The sequence below is a fragment of the Amphibalanus amphitrite genome, unplaced genomic scaffold, assembly GCF_019059575.1.
Source record: "Amphibalanus amphitrite isolate SeventyFive unplaced genomic scaffold, NRLGWU_Aamphi_draft 000093F_arrow, whole genome shotgun sequence".
Lineage (NCBI taxonomy): Eukaryota > Metazoa > Arthropoda > Thecostraca > Balanomorpha > Balanidae > Amphibalanus > Amphibalanus amphitrite.
Window position 1 is genome coordinate 1,017,346 of NW_024881589.1, and position 16,108 is coordinate 1,033,453.

The 16,108-nt window shown below is 50.8% G+C and overlaps 1 protein-coding gene across 1 annotated transcript; it reads right to left on the reverse strand.

Annotated features, from left to right (window-relative positions):
• Positions 1 to 8,538: 8,538 nt before the first annotated feature.
• Positions 8,539 to 16,023, reverse strand: LOC122380222 (dnaJ protein homolog 1-like). Its single transcript, XM_043363206.1, has 2 exons — positions 15,803 to 16,023; positions 8,539 to 10,234 (listed from the first exon to the last, which is right to left on the reverse strand). The coding sequence occupies exon 2, from the start codon at positions 10,189 to 10,191 to the stop codon at positions 9,142 to 9,144; it is 1,050 nt and encodes a 349-aa protein (XP_043219141.1). The 5' UTR covers positions 10,192 to 10,234; positions 15,803 to 16,023; the 3' UTR covers positions 8,539 to 9,141.
• Positions 16,024 to 16,108: the final 85 nt, after the last annotated feature.

Here is a 16,108-nt window from a genome sequence, read left to right on the forward strand (position 1 = left end):
CCAGAGGCATGCAGGCGCGCCGTGTTTGATCGTTTCCACGGCCTGTCGCACCCGGGTAGGAAAGGCACCACCCGTCTCATCAGCTCTCGCTATTTCTGGCATGATATGCGCCGTGACATTGCGCGATGGGTGAAGGAGTGTGAAGCATGCCAGGAAGCCAAGGTGCACAGGCACACTCGTTCTCCGCCCGGTCGGTTTGACGTGCCCTCACAGCGGTTCGAAACTGTACATATAGACATAGTCGGGCCGCTGCCCCCGTCAGTACCCCACGGGCACCCCTTCACCGCGCCATTTCGTTATTTGTTGACATGCATCGATCGCGCCACTCGTTGGGTCGAGGCCGTGCCGCTGGTCTCGATCACCGCGGAAAGTGTGGCCTCTGCTTTCCTCGACTCTTGGGTGTCCCGGTTCGGAGTGCCACTGCATGTTGTCACGGACCGCGGTTCCCAATTCGAATCAGAACTGTTTTCACACTTGTCTTCAATGATAGGTTTCCATCGCCTCCGAACCACTGCTTATCATCCGACATGTAATGGGATGGTGGAAAGAGTCCACCGAACGCTCAAAGCCGCCATCCGGGCGCGCAGGCAAGAGTGGCTGCGCGCGCTACCCGTCGTTTTGCTAGGTTTGAGAGCCATGCCAGCAGAGTCGGGTTTTTCGGCATTCACTGCCGTCACAGGTGCGCAGGTGCTGTTCCCCCGCTGCGCCGTCGAGAAGGTCCCCGTCGGGACAAAGTACGTCCAAGAACTGGCAAAGCGTATGTCAGAAATAGATTTCATCACACTCTCACAGGGCTCGAACCACGCCCGCACACCACCGACGCACGTGCCACCCGATCTCATGACATGCACACACGTGTGGGTACGTGTTGACCGCGTGCGGCACTCTCTGGAGTCCCCGTACCGCGGCCCCATGCGAGTCATCAGACGCAGCCCTAAAGTGTTCACGTTGGAGCTGCCGACTGGCGCCCACGACACTGTAAGCGTCGACAGACTCAAACCGGCACACATGCCGCCACCTGCGGACACGCTTGGTCCGAGCAGTACCGAGCCTACGGCTCCGGAGCAGCAGCCGTCACCGGAGACCTCGCTCGGGCCCCTCGCCACTGGGGCGCCCGACGAGCCGACACAGACGCCGACGACTACAAGACCGTCCAGCAAGAGGACTTCAAGACCTGGAGTGACGTCTTCCGCATCGCCGGACGAGGACGACAAGCCGTCCGCGGCTGCGCCGGTGCACACCCGCAGCGGCCGCCGCGTGCACTTCCGGCCGCAACCGGACTTCCGATACTTTTAAGTGCGCCCGCGTACGTGCGTTCGAGGACGATCCTGATCGCGTGGCGCCGACAGTGAAGTGATAACTGCGTCGCGCGGTGTAGTGATTCTTGCGTCGCGCAGGACCGTGCAGTGACAATTGCGTTGCGCCGTACCGTGTAGTGATTATTGCGTCGCGCAGTGAAGTGTCGATCGCGTCGCGCACCGAGTGATGTGAAAAGTGATTGTTGTGGCTTATCGTGTATGCGCTCCGCGCTGAGGCGGTGAGTACTGTGGTAACCACGTGTGTCGCCGGCCGGCACGGGAGTTCCCGGCGCAGACCGATTCGCGCGCCGACTTGTGACGTCGCTACCCCGCCCCGGCGCTGGGGGGCGGCCCAGGACGTGTCTGTTCGTGAACTTTGTCCCATCACGATGCGACCGCGTGTCTGCAGCCTGCATTGCAGCAGTCTGCTGACCAATCCGCGCTCGATCCGTCGCCGCGTGGTCTCCGAGTGTTTCTGCGCATGTCTGGGGCCCAGCCCGCTGCGTCGGGCCGCGCGCTCCGCTCCCCCGACATTCTAGGCCGAGCTCTTGACCCGAGCAGACGCGTTACGTCTGGCTCCATTAGGCCCGTTCTGTCCGGGATTTATAACTTAGATTAGGCAGGGCATATTTGGCAAACTTGGATTTCATTCTCGTCTCTTCGTCGCTCCATTGTCTGATTCGCTGTTTTGGTTTTTGACTTCGTTTTGGTAATTTAAATATAACAACCCGCTCTTTTAATTAATTCTTTTACTTGGGGCCGTTTGGATCGAACTGATTGAATTTTTGGAACACGCACCAGGTTGATATTTTCCATTTCTGATTACCGTAAAATCCAGTCACTGATATGTGGTGAACAGCCCCACAGCACCACACCTCTTACCTACAATAAGCTATCTACCTGGGTATATTGCGATTTATTTATGTAGATTCTTTTGCGCCGGATATCCACCCCGAAAAGTCTACAGTGATAATTAACATAACAATTCTAACGAGCGGCTTTAAGTTTGCGTAAGGAGGTGCCAGTTGGTGCGATAAAATTTAACACCGTAGATAAGGGAGCAACTAAAATTGTTTGCCTTTCTACCAAGCAAGGTATTTTGGTGCAAGAGACTTATCGTGGGTTGTGCGAGCCCTGCCACATCGCACAAAGCTTCAGTTTAGATTATCTACCTATGAACATTTGAAATCATGAGTCATGCATGCTGGATTACAACAGTGGTGGCCGCTGGGAAAGTAAAATAGGTCACGTGTCATAAAGGAAACCTCAAACGCATCTCTATGTCTGGAAGTGTATGTACATAATCGGACAATAGTGTGTACCTACTATGTATTTCAGACCCCATGAGACCCTGTTTTTCGGCGATAATTTCTTCATTTTTTGTCCATTTAGCTTGAAATTTTGACATAATATATTTCAGCTCAAGCGCCAATTTTTGTCAATATGGTCTCTTAACAAAATATCTATATTTAGAGCACTTGTCGTTGGCTCGTAATGTTAATCATATTTTTCACCCGGATAGAGGCTCGCTCGCTGCCGCACCGGATTGGATAGGAGCGCTGGCCAATCACGTTACGCCGTGCTCAGCTTGACTCCGCCCACTGGCCGTGACCGCGCTGGGTCTATGGCGCTTCAGTCGGCGTCAGTACCACGGAGGGTTCGCAGCGGGACCGCATGCTTGAGACAAATTGAGTTGGCAAAGTTGTTTCGGGACGAAAGCAAAAAATATCCGTTCCAGTTCGAGGGCAGTGGTGTCCTCTTCTCATTATTTTGGTATCTAAACGTCGAACCATCTCAGGATATTCAGAATGATCAGAATCAGGGTAGGATGAATTATTAGCCTCCCCAGAACCGGCCGTAAAAGGAAAGATACTAGATAGACGAACTCTTGTGCTCCGAGCATTTATTTAAGCCAGAGTTGCACCTATCTCATCGTCAGGTTGGATCAGGTCACACCCTATCACCTATAAGATCATGCGTAAGCCTCTGCATTATCCCAAAATATTTATATATTTTGCACCGTCAATAAATGTTTCTGAAGAAGGCGCAGAAAGCAACAAAGTGGGATGAAGAGTCGCGGGCACGGCCGATTGCCTGGCGCATTGCTCCAGCGAGACGACTGTATTCGTGATTGAAGTGGTGCAGGGCGCCGGGCGGGACAGAAGGTGATTGTAACTGAACAGGATGTAGGTACCCGTACGCCTTTGCAAATATAAATGCAAAGGCGAGGGCTTCAGCTAGTGCGTTACTTATGAGTGCTATTTTTGCTCATTCGGTTAGGTTACGGCTGCAACGGCAACTGCACGGCAGCTACGTTCCATGCGATCCACCCCGGTGCGGCAGCTACTGCCTCGCCCGCACTACGCAGCCGACTGACCGGCCAAGGTCACCGCCCCGTCCGCCGGAAGGGCGGAGCTTAATGGTCACGTGTTTGTGACGTCACACCTACGCACGGATAGCCTCTACTCCACTGACGGATTTACGGAGCTGATTTTAACATTACGAGGCAACGACAAGTACCCTAAATTTTGATATTTTGTTAAACGACCATATTGACAAAAATTGGCGCTTGAGCTGAAATGTGCTTTGCGAAAATTTGAAGCCGATTGGATAAATATTAAATAAATTATCGCCAAAAAACAGGGTCTCATAGGGTCTGAAATGCATAGTAATTATACGTGCAAATTCTATATAGGTAATTCTTAATTCATAAATTCTATGCAAATAATCAGAGGTCTAAAAATGATAAAATACACGAATGTACAATGTTTAACAGAAACCTGAAATTTCCGCTTGCCCTTTGCCGATAGAGGCGTTTCGCAAACATTTTATGAAAACAGTAGGTAAGTAGATTGATACCCACTTACCGTTCAAACTAGATACTTAAACTAGGAAAAGGCGAATCGAGTTTTTGTGAGTCATTCGCTTCAGCTACGTATTTGCTTATTATTACCTATTCAAGTAGATGTCATTTATGATCACGCGAAACACTATGTAATCTTACGTGATCAAGGCCACTAAGCAAAAATCTCAATTATGTATTACATTAGGTTTAGCGGTATTTTATCGCCGTTGGATAAAGGGTTACCGTCTATTACCTTTTAAAAACTATGTAGGTTAATATTTCCATGTTATCGAAAAAAAAGAAAACGACAAGAGTCAAGAATCTTCACTGACATGCCTACATAGGTGTAGCAACGTATCTCTTTGGTGAAGGATACCTTTCACCAAAGTTTTAGATTGGTGAAGGATCCTTCACCAATCTTGAGCAATGCAGGTGAGGGTCTTCACCAATGCTAGAACGACTGGGTTCGACGGTCGATCTAATGTTAAAAAAGAAAAGCAATGCCGAATGGGATGAACAAAAAGGCTAAAACGGCAACAGGTACCCAATTACTCCATCCTTTCAGTTATGAAGTGTTATGCCCACCTTCTTCACAATTCACGCCATTTAATAAACCAGTATAACGCCTTTTGGGGCGACTAACGGAGCGAGCGAGAGGGTGAGCTTTGCACGTGCGAAATTTCGACGGGGTACCTCCAGCTGACTTGTGCACGGCACCCTACTAACCGGTCTCTAGCGATGTGCCAAATTTGAGCACAATCGGCCCAGTCGTTCTCGAGATCTGGAAGCGGCATCCTGCACGTGCGCACGTGCAAAATGGGTCCCAACTGACTTTTGCACGGCACCCTACTAACCGGTCCCTAACTGTGTACCAAATTTGAGCGCCATCGGTCCAGCCATTCTCGAGATCTGGAATCGACCCCTGCACGTGCGCACGTGCAGCAGCACCCCAACTCTGGCACATGGATATGCATTGCCTAGTGGGTGCCTACCTACAGGGTGTCCCAGAATTACCCGGACATTTATTTTCTGGCTAAAAGTACGACTGCGCTCGCTTCTAATGATATACAAGCATCATACTTTTATCAGATATCCCTTAGCTATCGAGATTGGGGACTGTGTGCTTTTGGTGGCCGGTAACGACTCGAATCAATTATTATCCAGAGTCAAGTAAGAGAAGTCCTTTTCCGTTTTCAGCTTAAGCCACTAATAGGCATCCATGGTGAATCAACTCCCGTTCTCAACTTTGTAAACGGACTTTCGGCATGGTTTTTGCTGGAGAGCTTCAGCAGCTCATCTGCAAGCAGTTAGGATTGAGCAAAGCACAATTATAGGTATCAGCTAACGAAGCCAGAGAGAGCAAGAGATAAACCTGATTGACAAGCTTGGGCTCGGCCATAAAGGGCCATACACCAGTTGTCAAACAAGGGGTTGCTTGTCATAGACAACAAACATCACCGATCTAGCTAAAAACTAGCTAAACAATAGATCAGGATCATCTACAAAACATCAGTCTACTTTGCACCACTATTTTCGACAAAATTTTGGAATTTGGGGTCCTTCGCCAGAAAAATATGCGAAAACTACGGGGAAAGCAGCGCAATTCACTATAATTCATCCCAAAAACATAACATATATAACAAAACAGTATATTGAGGCACACTTTGTGGTCTAACGAAGGTATTATGTCATTTGAACTGCCCGAAAAAGGCTTGTGTGAACGTCAGATGGCTACAACGCCCCAACAGCAGAGACGGCCAGGCACCCGTCGAAAATCAAATTGTGAGACATTTTGAGCCACCGTGCACTCATTGGGCTTGATATGATGGCCCAAAGACAACCGTTAGCACAGGGTACTACTGCGGTAATATTCTACCAGTGCGAAAACTGGATGCCGTGAACCAAATGGCCATCTGTTGGAAGCCAAAGGTTGCGCGATGTTCAGACATGGAGCTTCTCCACTCCAGATGTAAAAAACGCAGCAAAAGTGGCGTAGGCAGAAATTTTTGTTTTGGGGGATAATACCTTATGGTCTGGGAACACTTTGATGTCAAGTTTATCTTATATGATCGTATTATCCTCCGGCAAGAGGTCAAAGAAAACAGGCCTACACCCAGTTTCGGGAGACCCGTAAAACAACTGAGACCAGCAATGGCTGGCATTTTCCATCATTGTCGGCTGATCTTGTAACAAGCGTATCTATTGCATGTGCTATTTCACAGCCACCCTAGTTGACTATATAGGACGGTAAAAAGAAAAAGCGCCATCATGTTTGCCTTATTTTATACGTTAATTAACAATGTCCGGGTAATTATGGGACACCCTGTACATGCCAACTTTCAGCGCAATCGGCCAAGTAGTTACCGAGATATTGCAACAATTACAAAAGTGACACCTCTTCGTTTTGCACGTGGCACGTGCATAAGGGGTCACCCACATGCATCGGGAATAGTCCAATACTTGGTAGAAGGAATGAAGCTACCCTACAAAAATTACAGCGTGTAAATCGGTCAAGTGGTTGCTGAGATATAAGCGTCGCAGAATCGTGACCACGGCCGGCCGCTCATACTCAGAAATTTCCGTTAATCTAAGGAAAGACTACGCTCGCTTCGCTCGCTCCGTAATGATAGGTAAAGTCGAAAACTGTATTGAGGTTAGTAAACGTGTAAATGTGTCTCAGTAAATGCCGTGAATATCAAAATACATATATTGGCTTGTTTTTCCTCGTGGGAAAGTTGTAAGACTGGTCACGAAAAAAGAGCAGTGGAGCATACCTCTAGGTTCCAAAGGTATGCTTTGATAGTGGATACCTTTGGTAGGTATCCAAAGGTATGCTTGGATACCTAAAAATTCAATTTTAGGCATGTACTGAAAAGTTGGCGTTAATTAGATGATAATGGCGTGAGACATTTGCGAGAAAAAAACAGGAGTTGGCGAAATTCCCCCCCCCCCCCTCCACTGCGGTAAGGTCCTACACCTTCTCCGAAGGTTTAGGTGACTTCTCCGAGGGTTCAGGTGACATCCTTCACCAATATTTTTGGCGCTCCTACACCCATGCATGCCTATATGCTGAGGGAAATCAAAATGACAGCAATATTTATTTTTTGGCACCGTAATCTTAATGTTTGTCTTTATCCAGGAGATTTTCGTATCCCTGCAATAAATTTGCTTTCGACGCTTTCAGTAAATGTTCGAGTTACAAGCAAAAATTGAATTAAGTCATCTGTTTTGTAGTGACCATGCTAAACAACCTCCTAATATAAATTATGAAAAAACGCACAAACAAACTTTCAGCAATTTTGTAGTCATTGGAACCATAGGCGGCGGAACGGGGAGGGCACCGGGGCACCGTGCCCCCCTTTGATTTTGGCATTTTAACATTAGCCCCCCATGGGCGTTGCATGGAAAGAATGGGATCAAAAGTCGGCAGTGCCCCCTTTTAATTGAAAGTGTTCCGCCGCTACTGATTGGAATCGAATCGATGATCTACACATTTCTCTTTAAAAATCGTGCATTGTTCAATCAAGGCCAACAATTTACCAATTCCCGTCATGGCACAGCTCAGTGCGGGGACATAGCACCGAAGCCCGGGCAGACAGAAGCACAATACTGACCGCACCAGACAAACTCGTGGGATTTAACTTCGGAGCTCATTTCACATGAATCGCTCCACCTCCCCGGCCCGACGCGGGCTGGGATACTCTGACAACACAGGAAGATTCCGCCAGCGCGCTAAACTACGAGAGAGACGACCCACTTCCACCGGCCGGCACTCTCCTAAATAACCCCACTCACGGGACACGAACGCCAGGCCCGTGCCAACGGCGCCCGTCATGAAGACATCGCGTCTGGCGGCAGAGGCTCACCTGTCCGTCAGCTGACTGACACCCCTGGTGACGTCACCAGGGGGTCTGTCGGACGGCCGCCGTCTCGTCAGCCGGCTCTGGCACGTCGTAAATCACACACCTGAACGACCAGCAGACAGGCCATGGGGGACTGGGGAGTCGCACGCGCAGTGCGGGAGGAAGAGGGCAATTGACGGTGGTACGGAAGGGGAAACAGGGAGCAGCCCTGGGTCTGAATGGGGCCGGCACGGTTTCCCTCTCCCGGTGCGGAAGCGTTGTGGTTGGGTGGCTGGGGTACGGGGGAAGGGGGTCCGAGCCGTGACCCGGCCGCGTGGGAGACGCTCTCACCTGGTTTTCAGCGGCGGTCGTCCGGCCTTGGCGAGCGGCGGCCGACAGCGCTTCCTGCTGGCCCATATCCCTCCGCCCGCGCCGACCATATATGGTGCTGCCCCGAGGTGGCCTCCAAACGGCGGAGTCGGCCGCCGCGCCGCCCCAATCCCTCTCAAAGCTGAGCTCCGCGACGGTCGGCGGTCGGCCGCACACACCCAGAGGCGATATACCGAATATATTTTAAACGTAAGTCACACAGCCTTCGCAGATCATTTGCCCGAGTTAGATACCGTCGTCTGAGGCACAAACGAAGCGTTTATGGTAGGTCATCACTTACCCAGTCACGTCACAACGGATCAAGCCTGCACAAGCCAACAACCTGTCACGAGTTAAATATCTACGCAATACGAGCACATAACAAGTAGAGTCAATTATTGTCACTGTCTGCGATCCGCGGCGGGCGGGCGGGCGCGGTGCGCGCGGCCCGGGCGCGCTCCCTCCCGCGGCAGGGGCGCGCGGCTATTGGTGACGGTGAGGAGTTGATTCGCAACCGACCGGGGCCACCGGCCGCCCAATGAACGTGAAACGAGGCACTACAACGCGCCGCGCGGGCCGCGGGCCGGCGCCGGCGGCCGGCGCGCGGACGGTCCGCTCGGGGGCGGCGTCACCACGGCCAGCCGGCCTCCTGCAGAGGCTCCTCCCCCGGCGCGTCCTCCTGCTCGTCCTCGTCCTCGTCCTCCCACTCCTCGAGTCCGCGCTCCTCGGGGAAGAGGGCGCCGCTGATGAGCGCTACGTACGGACGCCACACGTAGGCGTCGGCCAGTCATAGCACGCTGCTCAGGATCTCCTTGGCGCTGGTCGACAGTACCTCGGGGAATTTGATGTCGAACGTGACGATCAGGTCGCCCCGCCGGCTCGGCTCCTTCGGGTGAGGCAGACCGCGGCCCTGCAGGCGCTTTGTCGTCTTGGGTTTGACGATTTCGCGCGTCAGGTCGAGCGGGATGCCCTCGCCCTGCAGCACGGGAATTTCGACCACCGTGCCACACAGCGCTTCCCGCAAGCTAATCTTGCACGTGTAGCGGATGTCACTGCCCTCGCGCTTGAACAGCGGGTGGGGCTTGTCGCGGATGATGAAGACGATGTCTGCCGGGATCTTGCCCTGCCCCTGGTCGCCCTCCCGCTGGAAGGTGATCCGAGTGCCGGCCTTCCATCCGGGCTTGACGTTGATGGTGAGCACCTTGTCTTCGCGACGCGACGTCACTCCGTCTGGGTTCATCACCTTGCGAGAGATTTTCATCTTCTTTGTGCAGCCGCGCGCGATGTCGTCCAGTGTGACATACAGGTCGTGCTCGACGGCCGGGTCCTGCTGCTTGGTACGCGGCTTCGACGGGCCCGTGTTGAACGACTGCGAGCGGAAGGCACCCGGCCGCGAGCCCATGCCGAAGTGCGGCAGTCCACCGTCCTCCATCTCCTCGTCAAAGAACACCCGACCGCCCAGACCACCGCCTGGGCCCATACCGGACGAAAAGAACGACTCGAAAGGGTTGTTGGTCCCGAAAAACTGTGCGAATGTGGCGCGCGGGTCTCCATGGAACGTGTATGTGAAGTTGGGCGCGCCTCCGCCGCCGCCGCCGCCGCCACCACCCATGTTACCCTTGAGGCCCTCCTCGCCGTACCTATCGTAAACGTCCTTCTTTTTCTTGTCGCTGAGCACTTCGTACGCCTCGGCGATGTCCTTGAACTTCTCCTCTGCGCCGGGTGCCTTGTTCTTGTCCGGATGGTGTTTGAGCGCCATCTTGCGATAGGCCTTGCGGATCTCCTCGTCTGTGGCGTTGCGGGCGATGCCCAGCGTTTTGTAGTAGTCCTTCCCCATGGTGGCGGAGCGTGGAGGCGGTGCCGCTGGCTACAGTGGACTCCTGCAACAGGAGAGAGCAGTGTCGGAGAACGGTAGGTGGAGCGGTCGCCCAAACAGCAGTGTCGGGGAACCATTCAGTGAAATAACGTTATAATTCCCTGTGAGCTTACGGTAGCTACAGCTCACAATCACGGTTTATTTAACGACAATGTTATCCAGGGCAATGAAGGGGGAGGGCCTGACGCCAGGGACACACGGGCCATAACAAGCTCCCACAAGAAGGTCAAGCCCCGTTCGAGTTCCATTTGTCGGTAACCACGGTCACACCGGAGACAAGTTCAAGACCACGTGCTTCGTCAAAGGCAATTATAAAAATCAAGGAATAGAAGACGCAAAAAGTGAAGATTGCAAGCTGTAAGAATGCAAAACTAAGACGACGATGAAAAAACATAACTCATTTCATTAGATAACGTAATGTTAAATTAAACCACTTCTGAGTGTTAAGCAATCAACGCACGTGTGCAAGGTCGTCAATTGCTTTCTAAGAAGCTTATCATCGCCAAACTATTTTGAAATACATATGACGAGCTGGCTCCTTAGTTGATCCATGTAGTCTTAGTGCCGATTTGGCCACTTGAGGGTCAATATCGATGATGGAATACACGCATTATCGATAGTTATAAATGGTCGGCTGTTGTATGAATTAAATGACGTGTGCATTTATCGATACATAGCATCGAAATGCCATTGCCCTTTATGGTTTCATTTCAATTGAGCAAGTGGTTTTGTATAGATAACAGTAGAATTGTTCTATTGTTATCTATGGCATTTGTAATATGTCATAACTAACTACAGCATTCTGATCGTCAACTTCCTCAATTTTTCCTCAGTTTCATCAAAGCGCCGGAATTCGACGCTTAGCCGGTAGTGAGAGCCCGGTTCAAGCCCCGGTGCGGGCGGCCACATTTAGCTCCTACGTGTAATGGCGTGCGTGTCTGTGGCAGGGGCCGCACAGAGGCCAGGTAACGTGAGTGAGCGGAGGGGGCCGTGTCCAGTCGTGAGGGCACGTTAAACGTTCGGATTAAATTCTGCCATACAACTGGAATTGCGCGATCGGGTGGTGGGGTCAGGGTCAGCACAACAAGCTATGCTTAGTGCGGGCTCTGATTCCTCAAATTCAACCATTCAACCATTCGGACTAAATTTATATAAAAAATTAGCACTAAATGGCGGAGGCTGATGAAGGTAATTTATGTTAGGGGGCACCAGCAAAAGTTATTATCACCGGATTTAGGCCACATACCCACGTAGCATAGACTTACAAGTTACATGCAAGGGCTATATCGAGCCAGAATTATTTTAAATTCGACCGATATCAATAGTCAGTTTTTCCGCCACTGCAAGATCTTGCAGTGGCGGACACAACGCTGGCGGATATTGTGATAATTACTCATAACAGTATGCGGAATCGGAGTCGGAGTCGGCCGAAGTCGGTGGGAGTCCACAGTTCTTCTCGGAGTCGGAGTAAGCATTGCATGGCTCACAGTTTTGCTGGACGCCTGTTAAGAGGGAAATTTTACATTTTTCGACCTTTACAGTACAAATTTTGTCGAAGTCAAAGCTATTCAAAGCCACATTCCTGTTAATCTTTTGAGCGTGAAAAGCAGAAGGCGGCGGCTGCGCCAGAAGCTGCTTCAATTCAGTATGCTACTATTAAGTATACTTGCAATAGCTTGAGCCCTGGCAGCGCCGCCCGCTGTGCGGAAGAACGCAAGCGCACCCGCTTCCGCTATGCCGCCCTCCGTGAGAGATATGTTTTCATTCCCTCTGCGGTTGAGACTTCTGGTGTCCTGACTCCTGGGTCCGGCGGCCACAGGTCTCATGAAGGAGCTTGGCCGTCGGCTGACGTGCCGCCCCGGAGACAAACGGGAAACAGTCTGGCTGGCACAAAGGGTTTCAATCGCTGTGGCCAGGGGGCCAGGGGCAACGCTGCCTCCGTGCTGGCCACAGCAAAACTAGCAGTGGCCGACAGACCGGGACCGTCACCGACCCCATCGTCCAGGCTGACCCTAAGCATGATCACTCTTCACTAAAGGACATGATGTGGAGTTTGCTAATGTAATAATTAAATGAGGACTTTACTCCACAAGAAATCGTTCGGGTCGGAGCTTTCGAATTGTATTACAAAGCTTCGTCAGCGTATCGTAATCAACATTTACGAATAACCTTTAATCAATATACCGATTGATGAACGAAAACCGAAGCCTCAAAATGAAAATATAGGGGTACCTATTCTAAAGTACCTATGATCGAAAATAAAATAAATATCCCTTTTATTTCCGCTAATACTTTAGAATATCCCGTGCACCGACGGGGGTCTGCGCCAACTTAGTACCGACAGGGGGGGGGGGGGGGGCGGATGACCTTGCACACCATGTGTAAAATTGATGAGAGAATAGTCGTGCCGAATTTGGAATATCTACGAAAAACCTCAGGGGGGGGGGATATCCGCCCCCCGTCGGTGCGCGTGATATAATTGTTATTATGAGACTCCAGATTTCTTTAATCAGTAAAGTAATTTTCATGAGCCTCAAACAAGCGCTTTCTCATATTGACTAGGAGCAACATTTAAAGTGACCATCCCACCTTAACATTAGTTTTGGGTTGAGATAGCCAAATTGGTGGCCATAACCTGAAATTACCGGTTTGGGCACTCACAACATCGAAAAATGCTTTAATTCGGAGATACGGAATTTCAACCTTGCAGTTTTCCGATTGTAAGGGGCTAATGCTTTGGAATGCCCCCTTAGAATTTGTGACGTCAGCGCAGATCTAACGATTTTAAATATTTTACTAAAACGCTTGGTAGCACGCGGTGGTATATGCCGCTTTGCGCGCAACAAGTGCCGTACTTTCAAATATGATAAGTCGCTAGGAACAGCGGAGATCCCAAAAAGTAAACACAAGTAAAAGTTTAATATCTTGAAAACCGGTGAATATTTTTCGATGAAATTTGGTAGATATTCGTTTTCGCTCTTACTGAACCGAGCGACATCACTTTCATGCCAATTCATTAACTTTTTTGAAAGTGGGAGGGTCCCTTTAATGTTTACTTTTATAAACTAGGCCCTAACCCCAAGGTATGACAAAAAAGACGACGGGTTTCCGTTAATCATTGCGACAGCTAGCCTGTTGTTAACCCACAATCTTTTACTTGATGCTACATCACTGCGCATTAAAATAAAAAGCCCCGTACTACACATTTTCCGTAGCTTCAGGGCGTAGTCCCGAACCATCACACCATCACACTTTCTGCAGTCTGCACCACCCACAGATCAGTAGCAATCGCAGCCTCTAGATGGCGACAGCGACAACGTCTGCACTTATACTGTACCGCAGAGCACTAGCAAACTTTACCCCTAGATGTCGCTAGTAGTGAGCGCCTGAATATAGGCTGTACCGCCGGGCAGGCTGAGTGCGGTGATATACCTACTGGCTGAGTGCGGTGATAAGGAAGGGGGGGGGGAGGGGGGACTGGGGAGGGAAAGGAAGGGGAGGGTTGAGATAACGAGATCACAGCACCATGGTTTCCAGGACCATGTTCTATATCTACAGCAATCAGGTGGCCTAAAATGGTAGGTATCAGCATAGTTAACAGTAAACACTAAACAGGCGCTGTCTATAACAACTTCGCGTTTTTAGCGGCCGTCACGCCTTGTGATTGCATCCAATACGATAATTTTCACAGTAAGAATGATTGATCCTTCCCTTTGGTGCGAACAAATGAAAATTGTAAGCGGCCACCTGCAGACGGTCGGTCTAAGCGAGCCCAGACCTTTTCCGGCAGAAGTTGAATCATTTGAGCATAACGAACATCGGATTACTTCAAAGTTTGACACGAACATGGCTGGTATGCAGGGCACTAACAAGTAACAATCGGTTGGACCGTCCACAAAGGCAGCCACAGGGTGCGCGTGACATTGAGTGGTGCCTTTTGGGACGCGAAGGCCACATTTACATGCAAACTATGCATCTAGCAATCATGAAAGTATCATCCCTCTCACTCTCTTCTGGTGGATAAGCGTTGGTACCTATATATTATACATAGCTTATAGCGGGAGGGCATTATCCGCTTTAAAGGGACTATCCCACCTTTAACATGGGGTTTTTGAGTTGAGATAGCCAAGTTTGCGGCGAGATTCCGAAACCACTATCTATCTAGGTTGCAACCCCCGCGGCCTCTTGGTGTTGAAGAAATTCGTTCCCTTCATTTGAAAATGGGCCTTGTACAAGGCCCTATCTTCAACATGGAGCGACCGTTAGTGTGACGTCACCTCGCTTAGTCATTCTGATTTAAATGGGTTTGTTCGTTGAAAAATCGCTTACTTGGTCTGAACTTTGTTGTGGTGCCTACAGAGTAAAAAGAATCAGCTTTATGACAGTAATGTGGCCTGGGGAAGGAGGTAATTTTGGGCTGTGACGTCACATATTTGAAAGTTTGTGTTTGGAATATGGGAAGCCTAAGATGTTTAATGAAAAATAAATGCCAGAACCGTGTTCCTGGTCATCCAATCTATAAAGTCGGGCACAATTTAACTGGTTTTAACAACATTTTAGAAGGTGGGATAGTCCCTTTAACAACCGTAATCACGCCTCGCGTTCTTGGAGAATTTATTCACAAGAAAACCTAGCCCCTACCTTGGTGCACTTGACTCAGAGACCAGCGGTTGACATGGGACCTTAAAAACGGGTACCTACCAGTCGTTGCGTCTCGTTCCGGCGCTTACGCTCGTTTTTCCCTCGAGGGCCGAGGCTCTAACTCGTCCTAGCTTTGAGTCAGCCTCCCCGGACCCGGTGAGTGCAGAAAGCTGATAGAACGGCAGCCACAAATGCACATATAAAGGAAGACCTGCCGAATCGAAAGATATGCAATATGGCCTCACAATGGACGTGACCATAGATGTGTACCTGTGGCCCTTTGACCACGATTTCCCTGTGTCCGTCGGTGTTGTGACTTGTGACCCACTGAGTGTCTAAACAAATAAAATAATATCATTCCAATGAAGGCTTCTGAGACGAGTAAGCCGGCTCAGCGTATAGCCACCCGCTGCTCCACCATGGGCTTCTCAGACCGGTGCGGGCCCTTCGGGAACCGGCCTGAGCTCCCGAACTCTTTCACACCGGAGCAACTCCCTTGAACTGCACCATGGGCAGATTTATGTTCGAAAACCGGCAAGTGCCCTCAGACGAGATAAGATCGTGGGCCCTGATTGTGAGACCCTCAGGCCCGCCCGTTTCAGCGCAGTCGGTGGGCCCGATGAAATACGGGGCACTTCAAGATGTTAATTGTTAGGTGGACTGAGGACTCCTACATAGTTTGAGAGCGATCACTAGCCGTTTTCAGCCATAGGCGCATCTCAAGCTGAACGGTAAGTTAATCGCAACTAGTGTCTACGGGGGTCGATCATCAGGTCACAAGTCAATCAGCTGGGCGGGGCGGCCCCAGCTAAGCTCGGAGCCCAGGCCCGCCCACTCGCCGCCCGCAGGTGTTCGATGCCGGGCAGCAGCCGACAGGCACAGCACACGGACACAGCTGCCTCGAACACCGCAGCAATGGCGGACAACGTACCTGCTGTGAAAATCCAAATCACATGGGTCACTTCGGCCGTATCACGCCGGCTCTCCGTTTCGCGGCGCGACACCGACCCCGCCACGGACCTCCCATTCACTGAGCGAGCCGCCGGCGCCCGTTCCGCGGAGCGACACTCGCGCCGGGCACTCACCCCATATATGGAGGCAGTGACGCAAGCACGAGCCAAGAACCTGTTTGGCGGACGGGTATTCGTCGATGACGTGATGTGGGCTGGCCTTGGCGAGCTGCGTCGGCGGACCAGCTCGCGACATCTGCCGTCTGCTCTGAAAGGTGTAGTTCGTT

What these genes read in the sequence shown, in the direction of transcription:
- LOC122380222 (XM_043363206.1), bottom strand. Translation starts at nt 10,191, where the DNA reads ATGGGGAAGGACTACTACAAAACGCTGGGCATCGCCCGCAACGCCACA.